This window comes from Triturus cristatus, chromosome 8 (assembly GCF_964204655.1).
Source record: "Triturus cristatus chromosome 8, aTriCri1.1, whole genome shotgun sequence".
NCBI lineage: Eukaryota > Metazoa > Chordata > Amphibia > Caudata > Salamandridae > Triturus > Triturus cristatus.
The window spans coordinates 771,609,933-771,627,257 of record NC_140591.1 but is presented as its reverse complement, the minus strand read 5'-3'; the positions used below and the strand labels follow the sequence as shown (position 1 = coordinate 771,627,257).

Below are 17,325 nucleotides of genomic sequence, written 5' to 3'. Positions count from 1 at the left end.
TGCACTACACCTGTGATATCTGAAATTAGAGATGTCAGAGTAATATTAAATCTCCAAAGATGCAAACCTTTTTATGTTGTTTACATTTGGATGACTGCTAATATGGCAGCTAGTGGGCAAGAGGAAACATGGTAATGAATCCCTCAAAATCAAGACCCCGCAGAGTGTGTGTTTATGAGAATGAACATTGACACATGTTTTACTATTATGTTGTGTTGCAAAGACGTGGAGGGGCATATTTACAATAACTGGCGCATCCCTGCATATCAGCAGGGATGCGCCAGTTATTGTGCGCCACAGCTCCGCCGCCATGGATGTGCCGCATTTACAATGCGGAGCACCATGGGGCAAAAACGGCACAGATGCGTGACGCATCTGTGCCGTAAAAGTGGTGCATTGCTGGAGTTGCGTCGCAAGCGCGATGCAGCTCCAGCAATGCCCTGGGGGGTCCTGCCTTGTTAATGTTGCGTAAATCCTTACGCCTGCTTCATGCAGGCGCAGGGTTTTGATGCAGCATGTGCCTAAAGGTGACTGAGTGAAATCTTGTAGATTTCACTCAGCCACTTTTAGGAGGCGTTCCTGCACCGGAACGCCCCCCCCCCTGCGCAGGAATGCCTACATGTGGCGCAGGGCTTTACAACATGATGCATCTCCCAGATGCGTCACCTTGTAAGTACCCCGCACCATGGCGCAGGATTTGCGCCGCCGCTGCGTCACAAAAGTGACGCAACGGCGGCGTAAATGAGGCGCAAGGGGCTTGTAAATCTGCCCCGGAATATTTATAGATTGCTTGTGTTGAAAGCACAATTGATTTGAGACATTGAAGTATCAGTCCCACACTTGCATGTAAAGGAGACACACTCAAGAGGTATATGCATGCACAAGAGGTATAGGTTTGTGGAGGAAGACGCACTTACAAGAAATTAGCAATACAAAAACATACACAATGAGGTTCTCTGTAGGTACTTGTACACCATCACTTTTTCAGTTTTCTTTCTCTTATTATGGGGCCTGTGTTAAGATCTAAAATATTCCAGATCCCTTTCAGTAACTAATTAAAAGATCTTTACTGTGACACTTGGGCTCTCTTTACAACTTCAAATGATATCCCTGATTCAAGTGGAAACAGGATTTGGAGTGGTGTGGAGAAACCTGCACTTCCAATATTCTCCCCCAACACATTTCATCAATAAAACCTGGCAGAATATATCTCGGGATAGGAGTGTGGAACATGGGGAAAATCTGTTATTCCTCTTTCCATCAGTGGAAACTCTTAATAGCATGATAACAACATGGCCAGTAAACACCAGATGTGTGATATTTGTAATCCAGCTACTCTATTGCCACATCAAGTTTCATGCTCAATACGTAATAAAAGGCTTAGTCTTTGTGCACTATAGGACAGTGGCAGGGAAAGAAATAAGGAGTCAATGCATGAAAATGATCATTGCACTATTGGGTACCACTTATGAGGCTATTTACTGACTGGCAGATTGTGTAATATCCCTTAATTTCATATAAGTGCTAGTCAGCAAAAAGATGGTTATGACATTCAGCAGTGGCTTGGATTCGTGTTGGAATCAGGAACCTAAACTGAACAGCTTGATTTGAAGACATGCACTCCCCGTGTCCATTGATCTTCAATGTAGCCAATCGTTTATAGTTATATACATTTAGTTTTACACCATGACATTCACTATTTCATTTAGTTCAGGTTCTAAAAAATATATAAGTGCCAAAAAGCCTTACCGCGTGTCAAAATGTCCCAACATCAAGCTTGCCTAACCACCTGCTCCTCACTATTAACTTGTAAGTCCAAGGCGATTGACACATTCAACAGTACGTGGTTCATTTGACATTGCATTAGGATAGAATTGAAAGAAGATTCCTTTACAAATAAAGTAGGTTGCACACAGGCTGTTAAAGTTATAGCTGTGAAAAAAAGAATACTCACTTGAGTTATTGCAGATTTGCGACATATCACATACGTTGTGTGGAAGGACTGTCTCTGAAGAGATAAAATAGTACCTACTGATTAGACCATGTGTACTCTCAAAGTCTACATAAGGATAAACATTTTCAGGTCCCCACTGATCCTCTACACATTTTTAATACTGTTGTTCATCTCTGCTGTGTTTTCATTTAACTTAGAGACGTGCACTTCTGAGAAATTCCCGAGCAATCGCTGGGGGAGGGATAACGATCTGCCAATGGTTTAGGAGCGGTGGTAGTACATCATTTATACAAGCTGGTAGACATTGTGGGGCGTCCTTCTTGGAGTACAAAGTGAGGATCACCTTAAAGCAGGTGGGAATCCAAGCTTCCACCCCCTACTTAATAAGATCCAGCAATGACACTCAAAAATGGATTCTTCTGCCCACTCATTTATACAGTTATCCAAGGCTGTGACAGACTTTCAGATAGTTTGACCACCAGGGGCGTAGCTTGGTGAGCCACCCTATGGTGGGGAGTGGGGGCAAGCTTCAGATTTGCCAACAATCACGGTGGGACATCATGTTAAACACATGATATGAGAAGCAGGACATGAGAGGGGCTTAAGGGGCAGTGGAAAGAGAGAGGAGTGCAGATTGTTAGGGCTACTTAAATGCAATATTTTTCAAACTAATTTAACATGTTTAGGGACTTCAAAACACAGATGAGTGTGTGTATGTGTTATTGTCAATGTGGGCACATAACAATCCCAAGTGAAATCCAACAGACACCTCACATTACCCAACTGAAAGCACTTGTACTCAACTATTTCCTATGGAACACATTTTTGGGGGCGTTGATGACTATTCACATCCTATTTGGAGGTTTTCTGTATTATTTCTTATTTATTTTCTGCACTCCAACAATTGGACATGTGAAAACCTCTTCATTTCTGTGCCAGCAGTAGATAACACACACAAGTTCCCATCTAGTTCCAATTCCATATCTGCACCTTTTTTTAATTCTAAATTGTTCATTCCACTTCTCCATCAATTATTTAATCATTACTTCCAACATTGTGATGCAGTCGTGACTTGAATTAAAAGGTCTGAGAAGTTTGTTGACACAGGAAAAGCCAACATAAGGTCACTCTGGCAGCAGACGAGAATAAAATGCTAACTGATTTTTGTGCCAGCTCTCTAAGCTACCTTATTTTCCCATCTTGTCCTGTTCCCTATTTCTGACTAACTCTGAGAGCAACCCAAAAGCTAAATTTTGAATTCTCATTGCCTCGTGGCAAGGCATTACAAAATTGTTGCCATATTTCTTCTATACTAACTCAATGTAACTTCTAGCCCACTTCACAAAATTATTTTCTCACTAAAGCAAGCAGGCGCTATATTCAAATTAAAACACCTTAAATCCTTCTTGCAAAGCACCTATTTGAAAAGCAGCAAAGTTGGTAATAGAATGATAAACATCACAACAAGACTGTTAGAAATACATACTGGCTTTACAAAACGGCCCACCCTGGCTCTAAAAATCCCTCTAGCTTTCAGGAAGTGGAATTAGTAACTGTGGAGTGTTTTCCAAACAAAAGTGCTGAGCTAAGTTAAGCACTTCCTGCCGTTTTTTTAAAGAAGCAAACTTTACTCCAACATTGTCTCACTCGTTTTTAAAACTCAATTTTTATTTCTAAATTGCAACAAAATTCAATTTCTGCTTCTCTCACCAGAAAACACAAAGAAAAAAGAGGAAAGTTAGAACGAAAGTTATCTCCAGTGTCTTCTCCTGGGGTAAATTACACCATCTTGTAGGAAACATTTGGTAAAAGTTATACTTATTTACACTTTTTGTCAATCATTAATATAACATGCTCATTTGCTTTCTTCACACCATGCAAGGTAAAAAGTACTTACCATTCACACTTTCTGTGAAGTTGAACGTACAAGTCGTGTTCTCTAAAAGAAAATTATGGACGTTTAAAAAAGGAGACAAAAATATCGAACTGTGTTCACATAATCTCATCGTACAGTCTTATTAAAACCAATAAAATGGGTTTAAAAAACACACTGCTCATATCATCTGGATTCAGTGAAATCTAGATACGTTTTGACGAGTGCTGTGTTTATAATGAACTGAGTTGAAAGTCTGAGGTAAGACATCAGGTTTATAACACTTGCGATGCTATGAGAACACAAACGTTACATGACAGCAGCGACTTACTGGGCTTTTTTGTCCGGATGAAAAAATGCGTATGGGTCAAACATCGTGGAAGATAAAGAGTGGAATTGATGTACATAAGTCAAACGTTAGAACCTCTGCCGTTCACGCAAGTGTTACCTGTCACGTCAGTGATAACCAGTCTAATGTACCAGAACGGACACTCCATGTACACAAAGTGATCATCGCACCCCTCAGAGGAGATGTTATTAAACACAAACTATGTCAGAGAGAATCGTGGTGGATTCATTTTTTGGAAACTGAATACCCTAGAAGCTTAAATAAATCTTAAACATGTTTGTCATTTTTGGAACACGTGTCTAGTAAAAGTGAAGATAGAACTAGAGTGGGGCATTTATTAATGAGGACATTATGTCATGGTGATGTTTACGTGGGACTGCAAGAGAAGAATGACATGTTTACTGCAAACCGAGCATCTGACCGAACACATGAGAGACATGCAGAAAAAAAGTTTGCATTAACATATTTCGCGTTGACAGTAGATTGTTTTGACTATTTTTTGTGCATAGCTAGTTTGTTGAAATACTGTCTTGTTAATTAGACACTGAGAAAGCAGGAGTTTTTCTTTTCCGAATTCGGGACTAAGCTTACGTTATTGAAAAAGCAAAATTCTCGAAAAATGTTGGTCAATGTAGTGTTGAAAAGCATTGAAACATACAAACGCTTATAGACCCGCTAGTGTTCAGCACTCTACAAATTGCAATTAACATAAAATAACAATTCACAGTGAAGGGCTTGTATATAAAGTGATTACATTCATGAAAGGTATTCATTTCAAAAGCGTGTGCTCGCTATATACAAACAGAAGTCCTGTGGTTATTATTACGTACATATCGTAATGGCCCAGCCATCCCTCCTTCTTTAAACGCCTTCTTAAATGCTCCTTCCATATGGTTGGTCTACATACCTCACATTGTAGGGGCTCAAAAGCAGCCACAACAAGATCTTCCAGCATTAACTAGAAAGCTAGGGCTGTTACTTTGCTAAATGTCGATAGCACACTATGTTTCTATGTAACTGACAATACCGTTTCGGACCACTCAATCGAAAGGCCTGCCGAATACCTTCGATAAAATCAAAAGATATCTTTTTTTTTCTTTTTTGCAGATTTATATAGCTCGAACTCGACCCGAAGGTATTGGAGCGCTTTACATGAGCACTGGTTATGTTACACAAGGACACATTTTTTTTTTGTGGTAGGCATGGGGATTTCCCAGAATCACAGGATGCGGACGCGACCTTGAGGCTCGAACCTTGGTTTCCCAGCTCCAAAGTCGAAAATCTAGCCATCAGACCACATGCTCTCCCCATCTTCCTTACAGAGCACTGCCCTCCGCCAACCATACCTTGCTTTGCATCCCCAAGATTGAAAAGGGCGCTCCTTCTCTTTTCTGGGCCTGAAACTCTGGAATCTTTTACCTGATCATATTACATGCACCCACCTCAGAGAATTTGTTCACGACCCTTTTGAAGACCCACTTTTTCGAGAGACTTAATTTTAGTCGATCCCTCCTCTTTCTGCTTTCCCTGGCTGTGTCTTTCCAGTACCTAGCGCCAGGACGCTCCTTTTTGGAGCTGCTTTTCATACCTAATAAATCTAATCATTCCTTCCTGTTTCTGGTACACAACATTACTACTGTAGCATATTGAGACTATACTCACTAAGACTTTCTTGGTTCTGGGGTGGACTCTAGGTAGGAATTGCGTAGTAGGCAGGGAAGTGTCAGGGTTTAGTCAATAAAAATAATGTGTGAGTGTATGCTGAAGAATAAAGAAGGCTTTGACTGCAGCTCTTGTGTGGCGTATTTCATCTGCATGCTCCAGAGCTGGAGAAGATTCTACAGTTACAAGGCATGTTATTCCACTTTACTGGATGGATGCAAAACCAGATATTTATTGAATGGAGACAAGCATAGACTCAAGTGCCAGAATGCGTTAGGTATACAAATGAAACCCCGAGACTGAAATCATGGTGTCCTGTCAACATGCACCGATATGGCAACCCTACCTTTTCACTTATATATGTTTATTTTGCAGCAATACATTCCCCATGAAAATCCTGTATTTACTTACAAATGCAACGTGTTTCTTAGAAGGAATTATGTTGAGTTTGGGGTTCCTTTCTATCCGCTTCTTCATTCAGTGTTGGGAACCTTGATATTAGTACTCTACATAAAGTGCATAAGGTTCCTGACCTATAATAGACGCTACCCAAGCTTTTGCTGTAATTTCAGAGCAAATCTTCTTTCCTTATTGCCTTATAGGGTAATTAACCTCTGAATTAAAGGATAAGTAGTATACTCCTGCCTGTTCATACTGGTTGAGCTAGTGTCAATTCAGAGCAGGAGGGTATGCTGCACTCTATGGTGTTAGCAAAGATATGACTTACTAGAGACCAGATTCACCTCATGATCGTTATGTGTAATGTTTGGCACATTTTATTAAATCTGTCTTTGCGTTTTAAATCCACTTGCTTTGTTTTACAAACTTCAGTAGTTGCCGGCAGCATTATACATCTCTGACACTAGGCACTGCATTGTCTTGCCCACTACAAGAGGCTGTTTGTGAATCTTCTCAAACTCCCTCCTTTTCTCACTGAATTAGGACGTTGACTAATCCTTCTGTTGATTGGCTGAGATTAGGCAGAATACTTTGCTTTTGAAACTTTTGAGGACCTGATTCAGTTCTTTTGAATGTGGCTACTGTTGTTATTGCTCTGCATAGTGTTGACTCTCACTACTGTAAACAAAAAATGTGTCTACAAAATTTAGCACCACTTATTGATATATGTATTAACTGTGGGTCTTCTGTTGTATTCCTCCATTGTGCATAAAGGCTTTAATTTCTTTCTCAATTATTCTCAAAATATGCCTGATTAGAAACCATGTTGTTAATTATGTTCAAGATTAAATTTCATTTGCATAATATGCAACGAATTCAATCACATGAGTGCTCACATGTCACATTAATGTCTAGCATCAATTTTCATGGCCGGAGAGAGACACATTGTCTGATTTCAGCTGTGGATTTGAGGAGTAGCCCCCTACCAGGCAACACCCCCACAGAAGCTTTCATCATCTGTCTGGAACTCAAAGCGCATCTCCCATAGGTATCCCAAGCTCACCAGTGCCCACTATGGAGGCCACTAGCATCCCTTATTACAGTCTTCCTCTGGAGTTGTAGAAATATCCATGGTTCAAGGCCTCCACCTCCCCTCACAATCATCGCCTCTGGGCCACTCACCACAATGTGCCTAAGTATCAGGGGTTTTGTTTCTAACTCAGTGCTTTCCATCATGGCCCTCTTGTGTCTCAGTCCAGGGTGCCATTTAGTGACCTCATCATTTTACCCAGTAAGCTGGCAGTGCGGCAGCTGAGTCCCCATGGGATCCAAGCCACCCAGGTGCTCTGCAGGTTGTGCCAAGCACTCCTGGCCTGTAAGAGGCAAGGTTTCCTCAGGTGTCCTCCCACCATTTGCAATCATGTCTGCAGTTTCTGCAGAAGACCTCAGTGTGGAGTGCAGCTCATACCATACTGCCGGCTCCTCTGACTGCACCCTGTAGTGGGTCTAGGCCCCGCCTCTGCACTTTTCCAGGAGGACCTGCATTTTCTTATTTCTGGAGGGTTTAACTAAGGATGTTTGTTGCAGGCTTGGGGTTGGTTGTGGATTAGGGTGAAGGTGTTTAATGACTGGTGGATAATTGATTACCTTAGTGTAAGGATATACATACCTGTACACAGTACACAACTCTGTTTTAAGATGGAGCTATCCTCCTCTGGGTCTGGTACCAAAATTCTCTGCACTCCCCTGAGTTAGAGGTTTTTCTGAAAACCTCCTAAGTTCCAAATCAGGCAGTCACGCAAAACTAGACTAATATCTAGGTGGCCTCTTTTTTCACCCTTTGATAGTGGTTTGGCTCTGTACAGATTCTGTAAATGGAAAACATTCTGGGGAAAGAGGAAATACCTTGATTTGAAAGGGGCTTGGCTCATGCAGAGGGGTTTATATTACTTTTAGAAGTGCCTTATAGCTGCAGTCATACATTTGGTATTGAAGAAGGGGCAGAGAAGCTCTCTTCGCAATACCACAGTGGGCCACAAGGGAATGTCATTTTTTTTTTTTACTTTATCTTTCTCTGCTAGCCCTTGCCAGGCAGACACATCATTGACAGATATACAAGTCGTTCAGGTTGCCTAATAAAGAAAAGGTCATAAATACACTCACCCGCATTGCTTGTGTTGTCAAAAGCTGGGACAGTATTAATGTCAATGGTAATGTTCTTAAAGGTGATAGTGAAGTTTCCTGTAAAATAAGAAAGCATTTAGATAAATGCATTTTCTAAAACTAGTATGTTCCAATGCACACAATTCTGGAAATGCAAGGTGTGTATTTAGAGGACCAAGGAAAAACAAACGTTTACTGCTTGCTTAATTTTGTGCAAAAAAGGGCTACTACAATCATTTTGGATAGGCTAACACTTTTTAAATCTGTGTTTTTCACGGGCCTGTCTGCACAACACACTACTAACACATTTACAAATACAGTGAACAAAACTTCTGAGTTGTGTTCCCATACTTGGAAGCAATGTTTTACCGTGCAACAAAGGTAAACTTATTTTTCTGGGGAAAGTATACTTTTTTGCAGCCAGTCCCTATTCCAATTGGATTTTTTAAACAATTGTACAGATTCTCTGACCTTGTGTCGTCTACAGGTCAGCACTTTTTAGCTGTCCTCCATTTTGTGATGCTTGGGACCATTTGCTTGGATCCACACCCTGCTTATCTTTTAGATGTGAGGCAGTGGTGATGTGACTAGAAGATAACCCCACATTCTCTGTGTCTCTCTGACATCATATGCCTGTTAGCACCAAGTCCTACCGGGGATACTTTGGGAGCAACTGTTGGGTCAAGCAGGGTTTTTCTCAAGACCACCCATAGTTCTCTACTTAGTAAAGTGCTATTTTCTTGGAGTAGGAAGAGTGTAGTCTCAGCAAAAGCCTTTCAAATTGTAGTGTGAACTTGCTTTTATAAGGCTGAATGGACATTATAGAAGTCTACAGAGGATTTCTAAAAAGTAACTGAATGCAAACATTATTGAAGGGATGTCGATTCTTACTTTAAAACATTGAATAGAACATAAAGAGTACTGCAAGTACCAAATACCTGGTTACACTAGAGGTTCTTAACAACGGACAGATATTAAAATAAATTGGTCATTATTGATATGGGGAGAAGATTGCTGTCAGAATCTGCAATGAAAATCATTTATAATTCGGCTATGTTAGCCCACTGAATATATACCTTGCTTTCTGGCTGTTATTGAACTAAAACGGACGTAAGGATAAGTATGCTTGCACAGCTATCCTATTAAAGTAGCAATAGTTTATTCTGATTGTAAGAAATTGGGTTATTGGTTGAGAGGGGTAAAAACCCTACTCAAGTAACAACCACAATCCTTCCCAGGGTGAATCACAAAAGTCAATAAATTAACCTTTGCTTAACCCTCTGGTAGCTTAGCACACAAGCAGTAATGCTTAACTACTGTCCCCAAGTGAGGAAGAGGTGTGGCGCCGCGGCCAGGGCGACTGACTCCGGAATCTGGGGATCACGGTTCGATCCCCGGCGGCAGATTAGCCCAGCACCATGTGACTCTGGGCAATAGCTTGCTTAATCTTCCTGACGGCCCCCTAGCGCCTAGACACCCTTACGGGTGATTGTTCACGCTTTACAAATGTGGATTATTATTATTATTATTTATTCAGCACACAAACAGCAAGAAAGTGAAAACACAGCACAAGAGAAACTCCACACCAATTTGAAAAATAAAGAAATATTTCATAAATGAAATGGCATCAAAATTAATTCAAACCAATCAGTAGAACCAGAGTTAAGAATTATTTATGGTTTCAGTCAAATCTAGCACCTAAAAGATCAAAGCTCCTACTGCAGGTATCTGGACGCACAATTAAAAACTTAAGGTCAACCTTAATGGAGCGTGGGTCAGATACACAAGGTGACTTGGTCCGTGTCTTTGCTTACCTTTGAACTTAGGAGAAATTTCTAAAAAAAAGTTCAGAAGAACGTAAAATTTAGCAGGGCAAGACAGCAGACAGTGCTCGAGGAGTCGTGATTGTTACCAACGAACATTGAATGAGGTATCGGTGAAGCCGTAAATGTGGGTGGAAAAAGCTATGAGCGCAAGAAGCTGGATTTCCATGCATAGGAGGGTCATCGAAGGGGAGCCTGGTGAAGATTTTTACCTTTGGACTTAGACAACTTTTTGTAAGTGAAAACCTTAAGGGGGATAGATCTGCAAGTCGTAGTCAAAGAGGGCTCTACGAGACCATATACCATCCCCCGGGGGTAACGCTAAACAGGATTTGCTGCTGTGGGGATGAAAATGGTAGAAGCTATTGTAAAGTCAGGCAGACCATAAATCACCTGGAGCAGTTCGGCTTGCAGGTAGGTCCCGGTCTTCTGTCTTTTCTTCTGGCCCTCCTTGATGAACAGTTAAGTCCCAACTTTCAGGGTTAGATTGGAGCATCATCCCTAACACGACTTCTAAAGGGCCAAGACCTGGAGGGCACTACCTGGGGAGGAGGGGGTTAGGACTCACTCCAGCAGAGGACAGGTGTGGGGTTGAAGGTCTCTAGAGCTTGTATTGTCTCTATAGCTAACACAGGAGGCAGGCCAACTAGCCCTTGCAGTCACTTTGGTAGCCCTGTGTTGGTCAAGTAGCAAGACAGGCCTATAGCAGCGGGCAGGCCTCTGGGGAGCAAGGCAGGCCTCAAGAAGCTGGGAAGTATTTGGTAGTAGCAGGGCATCCTCTGGAGAACAAGACAGGTGTTATGAGTCTAAACATGACATTCCTACCTGCTCCCAATCAAAAGCTGGCACTTCTTAAATGTGATAAGGTAACCCAATGTTATTCAATGAGAGAGGCAGGCCTTGCAGTCGTGAAAAATAAATGTAGGAGTTTTTCACTACCAGGACATGTAAAACTAAAAGATTCATGTCCTACTTTCTAAATACAATGCACTGTGTCCAATGGACTTTTTAGTTCCTATGTTAGGGGTGACATGTATTAAAAGGGAAGGTTTACGCCTGGTAAAGGTTTTAATTTGCTGGGTCTCATTTGCAGTTTTAAAACTGCACCCCAGGCTACAATAGTGGGCGTGGAGCATGTTTTAAAATTCAACTTAAGTGGGTGGCACAATGAGTGCTACATGTTCACTAGTAGCATTTAATTTACAGGTTCTAGGTACAGATAGTACTATATACCAGGGACTTGCAAGTAAAATAAATATGCCAATCAGGTGTAATCCAACCATACCAAGTTTTAGGGAGTGAGCACAAACACTTTAGCACTGGTTAGCAGTAGTACAGTGCACAGAGTCCCAATGCCAACATAACCAATATTCAGAAAACAGGAGGGGTGTGGGCGACAAAGTTTGGGATTACAGCTCTAACACTGATGATTTCCAACAAGCATGAAACCTGCATAAGATGATTTCCAGTGCCAACTGAGCAGTAATTGCCAGATGAAAGTATTGAAACAATGTGTGGGACCTGTCATCTATTTTTGCTTGAATGACCTTAAATAGAAAATAATAAACTAATGAACACTGCAGGCACAAGAATGGGGCAATTAGCACCTGCGCTAAATAGAGGACATTGTATTAAATCTAAGGTGACCAGTGCTGATGTGCTCATAAATGTTCATACAAAACCTAAAATGAATACTCAAATGATTGTTTTTATCCTGATGGACTATACCATGCAGATTGAGCACTGATATTCAGAGTTATACAGAATTTAACAAACTTGAGAGAGACTAAGAGGAGCAAAAATAATAAATACACTCACCTAGATCAAGTTTTGTTAACAAACTAGCAGTGCTGTCATGCGGACTGTTCTTAACAGTGGGGGGGAAGTTTGCTGTAAACAAATAGCCATTTAGACAAATTTAATTTAGAAATCAGAATATTGCAATGAACACAATCAGGACATGCAAGATGTGTGCGTTTGAGAGAAAAAAATCAATGTAAATCTTTACTGCTTTAATATTGTGCAAGAGAATGGTTGCTACAAACTTTCTGGATAGGCTCAACATTTGTTTAAATATTAGTGTCTTAAGGACCTAGCATAGAGACACATACTGTTAATAAAACTGCTATGTTCTGTTCCCATTCCTGGGAGTGCTACTTCACTTTGCAAAAATAAGGCAACTGTATTTTTTAGGCTGAAGGAGACATGTGGGCTGCCCAGACCTGCACCCATCCCATGTGGCAACAGAACCCAATGTGCTTGCCCTTTGGCCATGAACAGGAGGCTCTTTGTGCAGGACTTGGTCTTTGGGCATGCCCTATGCCCAGCTCCTGTGTCCATAGAACCTGTTGAGCATGGCTTTTGGCCAGCTCCTGCAACCAGTCTCAGTGCTGTGGGCATGATACAGGATTCTGTGATGGCATCCTCCCTGGGGTCAGGGGCAGCTCCCACTTCCCCTTCAACCTTCCTCTACTTACCGCTATGTAATTCTTTCTATTTTTAATGGCAGTTCTGCCTTTTTGATAACCCCACACCCACATCCTCCCTGAAGTTTAGGGAAACAAATATCGATGTAGCCTTCGCATCATGCAATAGTGGTTAGAACAAATGTTTTTAATCATGGGCAATCTATAAGTCTGCCTGGATCAGCAGAAACCAAATAGCAGATGGAAAATTGCTTGATTGTCCAATCAGACTTTTATCCTTCAGCCAAGAATATTTAATTTTTAATTTAGAGCAATACCATGATCCGAGATGATCAGTGCCCTTGCAGATTGTGTTGAGGAGGCCTTGAGAGCCTGGTATTTCACAGACATTTACAGATTTCACATTGAAATGGGGGCACCGCAGGGCTGTGGGGCGTGCACTATGCCCCTGATTTAGAGCAAATCAATGAAAGTAATTTTTAAGTATTTATTTTAAGTTTAATAATACACCATGCACAAAAAGAACAAATACAAGTGTCACATTTACTCTTCTTTCATAAATCAATATTATAATATGCATGCATCCTCACGAGCACATTACAAATACATCACATACAGATTCTCATTTGCATCCCTCCTGCAATTTAAACTGCAATATGAGTCTCCTTTATGGAATTGAAGGGAACCTTTTTATATGAACATCACTTCTAACTTTAGAACGCTAGCTGTCCCCATACAATTGCAACATTAGTGGTGGAGGAACAATAGCAGGTCTCACATCATTGTGAAATGCATTCAGTGTGTTCACTCAAATCTCGAAGTCATCAAACACCATCTCATCTCTCCTAGACGGTTTGATATGGACCTCTTCAGCCTTTGCCCACTCCAGTGTGTCCTTCACCTACATGTAGATGCTGGGGCATCACAGGATCAGCCATCCAATGGTTAAATGTCTTTTCTATAGAACTATCGCAAGATGCATACATTGATATTGCATTTTTGTATTCTTTGGCCTGGCAGCAATACCCAACAAGCAGCACCTTGGAGAGGGCTAAAAGTGAATCCCAGTTGTTCCATACAACCTCTTGACTCCCTCATTCCAGAAATCTGCCACCTTATCACAGGTGCATTTGTAGTGTAGAAAGGTAGCCCCATCCTTCCCACACCTGGGACTTGTGGCCTACCAGCCGGGTGTAATTTACTTTGCTTGACTGGAGTCAAGTACATGCAGTGGATATAGTTAAAATGTATCCGTTTAAATGTTGCTGTACATGAAACTCTCTTTACCAGAGCACATGCGGACACCCAATCCATATCCGAAAGCTGCTCATTTAGATCTCTTTCCCATGCCGTCCCGCTTTTCAGTTCATGCTTGCCCTGATCCACTTTCAGCCACTCATACATTAGGGTCACAAAATGACACCTAGCACCCAGGGCGTAAAGTACTGCAACAACAAATGATGGACGGAATGCTGAATTAATCATTTAACCCAGTCTAGAGATCTGGGTTAAATCTATTGTTCTTTTGCTCACTGCTCCACCCCAGTTTGGACCCAGCCACATGCAAATCAGTCTTGGCCATGTTCCTTATGGGAACAGTCCAGCCCAAACTGCTAAGCCGGTTCCTCCCTGGACCGAAAACAAGCATCCCAAGACAGGTTTCGGGGTAACACCCCTCATCAGCTAGGTTAGCTTGAATCCAGTGGTGCAGCGAGCAAGGGACCCATGTGTGGGCATATTCATCCCACTTAGGGCGTAAAGTGCTGCAGCAAGAAATGATGGACAGAAAGCTGAATGAATCAAACATTCACCCCTAATCTAGAGATCTGGGTTAGAGCCATATTTTTTGCTTACTATGCCACCCCAGTTTGGACCCAGCCATATGCAAATCGGTCTTGACACTGTTCCTCGTGGGAACATTCCAGCCCGAACTGCCTAGTCGGGTCCTCCCTGGAAAGGAAACAAGCATCCTGGGTCCAGTTTCGGGGTAACACCCCTCATCAGCCAGGCAAGCTTGAATCCAGTGATGCAGCATGCAAGAGACCCACGTCTGGGCATACCCTTCCCACTTAGTGCGTAAATTGCTGCAGCAACAAATGATAGATGGAATGCTAAATGAATCAAACATTCACCCCAGTCAAGAGATCTGGGTGTCACTCTGAAGCCAGTCCTAGGATGCTTGTTTCTGGTCCAGGGAGGACCTAGCATGGCAGTTCGGGCTGGAATGGCGTGACGTGCAGAAAAATGATGTATTTAACCCACATCTGTGACTGAATGTTTGATTAATTCAGCTTTCCATCCATCATCTGTTCTTTTTGCATTTGTCACCCTAAGTGGGAAGGGTATGCCAAGACGTGGGTCCCATACTTGCTACGCTACCAGATTCAGGCTAGCCTGGCTGATGAGTGGTTTTACCCTGAAACCGGTCCCAGGAATGCTTGTTTCGGGTCAAGGGAGGACCTAGCCTCGCAGTTCGGGTGGGACTGTTCCCATGGGGGAGCAGGATCAAGGCTGATTTGCATATTCCTGGGTCTAAACTGGAATGGTGTGCTGTGCAAAAAAATGATGGATTTAACTCAGATCTGTGACTGGGGGGAATGTTTGATTAATTCAGCATTCCGTCCATCATCTGTTCTTTTTGCATCTGACACCTAGCAATATGGCCTCAAGAGTAAATGAGAAAGGGGAGTATTCGGAAAATCAGTCCAGATTTCTCCGGCTGTGACAATCATTCTAGTGAATTGAAGAAACTTTCAAGTGCCCACCACAAAAGTTTTTTGTGCTTCTGGGAAGGTGATAAAGACTTCCGCTGGGTGCAAATGCCCCACCCGCTATACAGTGGAGCACAAACACACCATAGTTTATTAGTTCCTAGATTCGGTCTGTCTGGTGTATGACATGGGGATATTTCACAGGCACATGCTCCTCTCTCATAAACAGTTGCAGAAGTGAATCATTTCCCTGTAACTCCCTCTCCCACTTATCTTCGTGTAAAGCCCATTAAGCTGTATGCCTGATGGGTTTTTCACAATATGATAGAGTACCATGCCTGAGAGACCCACTCACTCCTCGACGTGATCTAGTTTTAGAGCATCCAAGTTTACTCTACTTCGCTTGCCAGCTCATTCTAAGGAAAGCAACATGATGTCCAATTTCCTGAAAGTGGTAGGCAGCAGAGGACACAGACTGTTTTATACAGTGTACAGACATCTCGACAAGAGCGCGATTTTGGCAATTGCGATTCTTTCCATAAAGGATAACGGCCGGATATTCCAGAAGTGAATCAACGACTGTAGACCCTCCAATATGCTCCCTACATTGTAAGCATATTGCCAAATTAATTTTCAGGTACCAAAATAATCTACCACCCATTTAATCCCCAAGTCAGGTAACTACTTCTTACGTCATCTTAACAATATCCCCAAATGGAATAGAATAGTTTTGTGCTTGTTTACCATGAGACATGCCACATCACCCAACCCCTATAAACATGCCAAACGTTTCAGGACGGATTCCCTGGACATTTTCAAGTAAAACAGGGCATCATCAGCAGACAAAGAGATCAGATCATTGATCTCCAATTCAGAAGCCCCCATTCTGTAAGTTCTTTCCTAATTTTTAATTGCCAAAGGCTCAAGGGCCAAGGCAAAGAGCAAGAGCAAGGCGCAAGGATGAACACTCAATGTTCCAGCTCTCTGAACTATTCTGCCACTCCTCACCTGTGCCACAGGGATGGTGTAGAGCAATTTCACAAAGCTGAGGAAGACTGGAACAAAACCCAGATGTTGCATCATCTCAATTAGGTCATCCAAATTCAGTGCATCAAAGGCCTTCTCTAGGTTTACTGCCACCAGCCAAAGCTCCTTGGTTGCTATGGAATGTGTCAGTCTACGGATGTTCATTGCCCTGTTACGGGCTGGTATGAAGCCACATAGGTCCATATAAACCAAATTTCTCACCACCATTTAAGCCTATCAGACAGATTTTCCTCAGAACCTTAGTGTCTGAATTAATCATGGTTGTGGCCTAGAAGAGGATGGATCTGCAGGGTTCCATCTTGGCTTAAGCATTGTGCAACTAATACCTTCTCACATGGCGGGCGGGAGGACTCGCAACTGTCTGGTCCTACAAGACCTCCAATAATTTTCCAGTTAAATGGGGTGTAAGGGTTTGGTAAAATTACACCAGGAAGCCATTGCCTCCATGGGTCCTTCCTTTTGGCATTGATATTAAGGGCTCCCCTTAACTCCCTCAGTGTAATTCCCCCTTCACACTCTTCGTACACTATCAGGAACCATTACGATGTTAAAACATTTAGAGTAAGCAGTTGTCAAATCGACAACCCCTGAAGCCACGTTCTGATAAAGGACCAGAAGATGAGCACTAAGGGTCTTGTAAATGGCCCTCTGGGTCAAAGCAGGAGAGCCATCAGCTACTGCCAGAATGAGGATCAGAGAAATATAATGTTCTCTTTTCAGTAACCAGGCCAGCCATTTCCTGGATTTGTCTCACTCTCTATGCAGTGTCTGCCGATACACTTTCACTGCCAATTTGTCTAGCCTATCCCAGACATCTTCTATTGTTCTTGTAACTATAAATATCTCCCAATGCCTTTCAGTTGTCCTATTATCCAACTGCTGTTGAATATTAGCCAAAGTATGCTCCTGATTTTTCTG

General features: G+C 42.1%; 1 protein-coding gene across 3 annotated transcripts in view; it reads right to left on the bottom strand.

Annotated features, from left to right (window-relative positions):
• Positions 1–17,325, bottom strand: part of ADGRG2 (adhesion G protein-coupled receptor G2) — a 900,557-nt gene that overhangs the window by 355,396 nt on the left and 527,836 nt on the right. For all 3 annotated transcript variants that reach the window (XM_085622206.1, XM_085622207.1, XM_085622208.1), the window contains 4 exons: positions 12,042–12,113; positions 8,401–8,478; positions 3,852–3,893; positions 1,955–2,008 (listed from right to left, as the gene is read on the bottom strand). In XM_085622206.1, the coding sequence (XP_085478332.1) occupies positions 1,955–2,008; positions 3,852–3,893; positions 8,401–8,478; positions 12,042–12,113 (246 nt within the window). The remainder of the gene's footprint in view (positions 1–1,954; positions 2,009–3,851; positions 3,894–8,400; positions 8,479–12,041; positions 12,114–17,325) is intronic.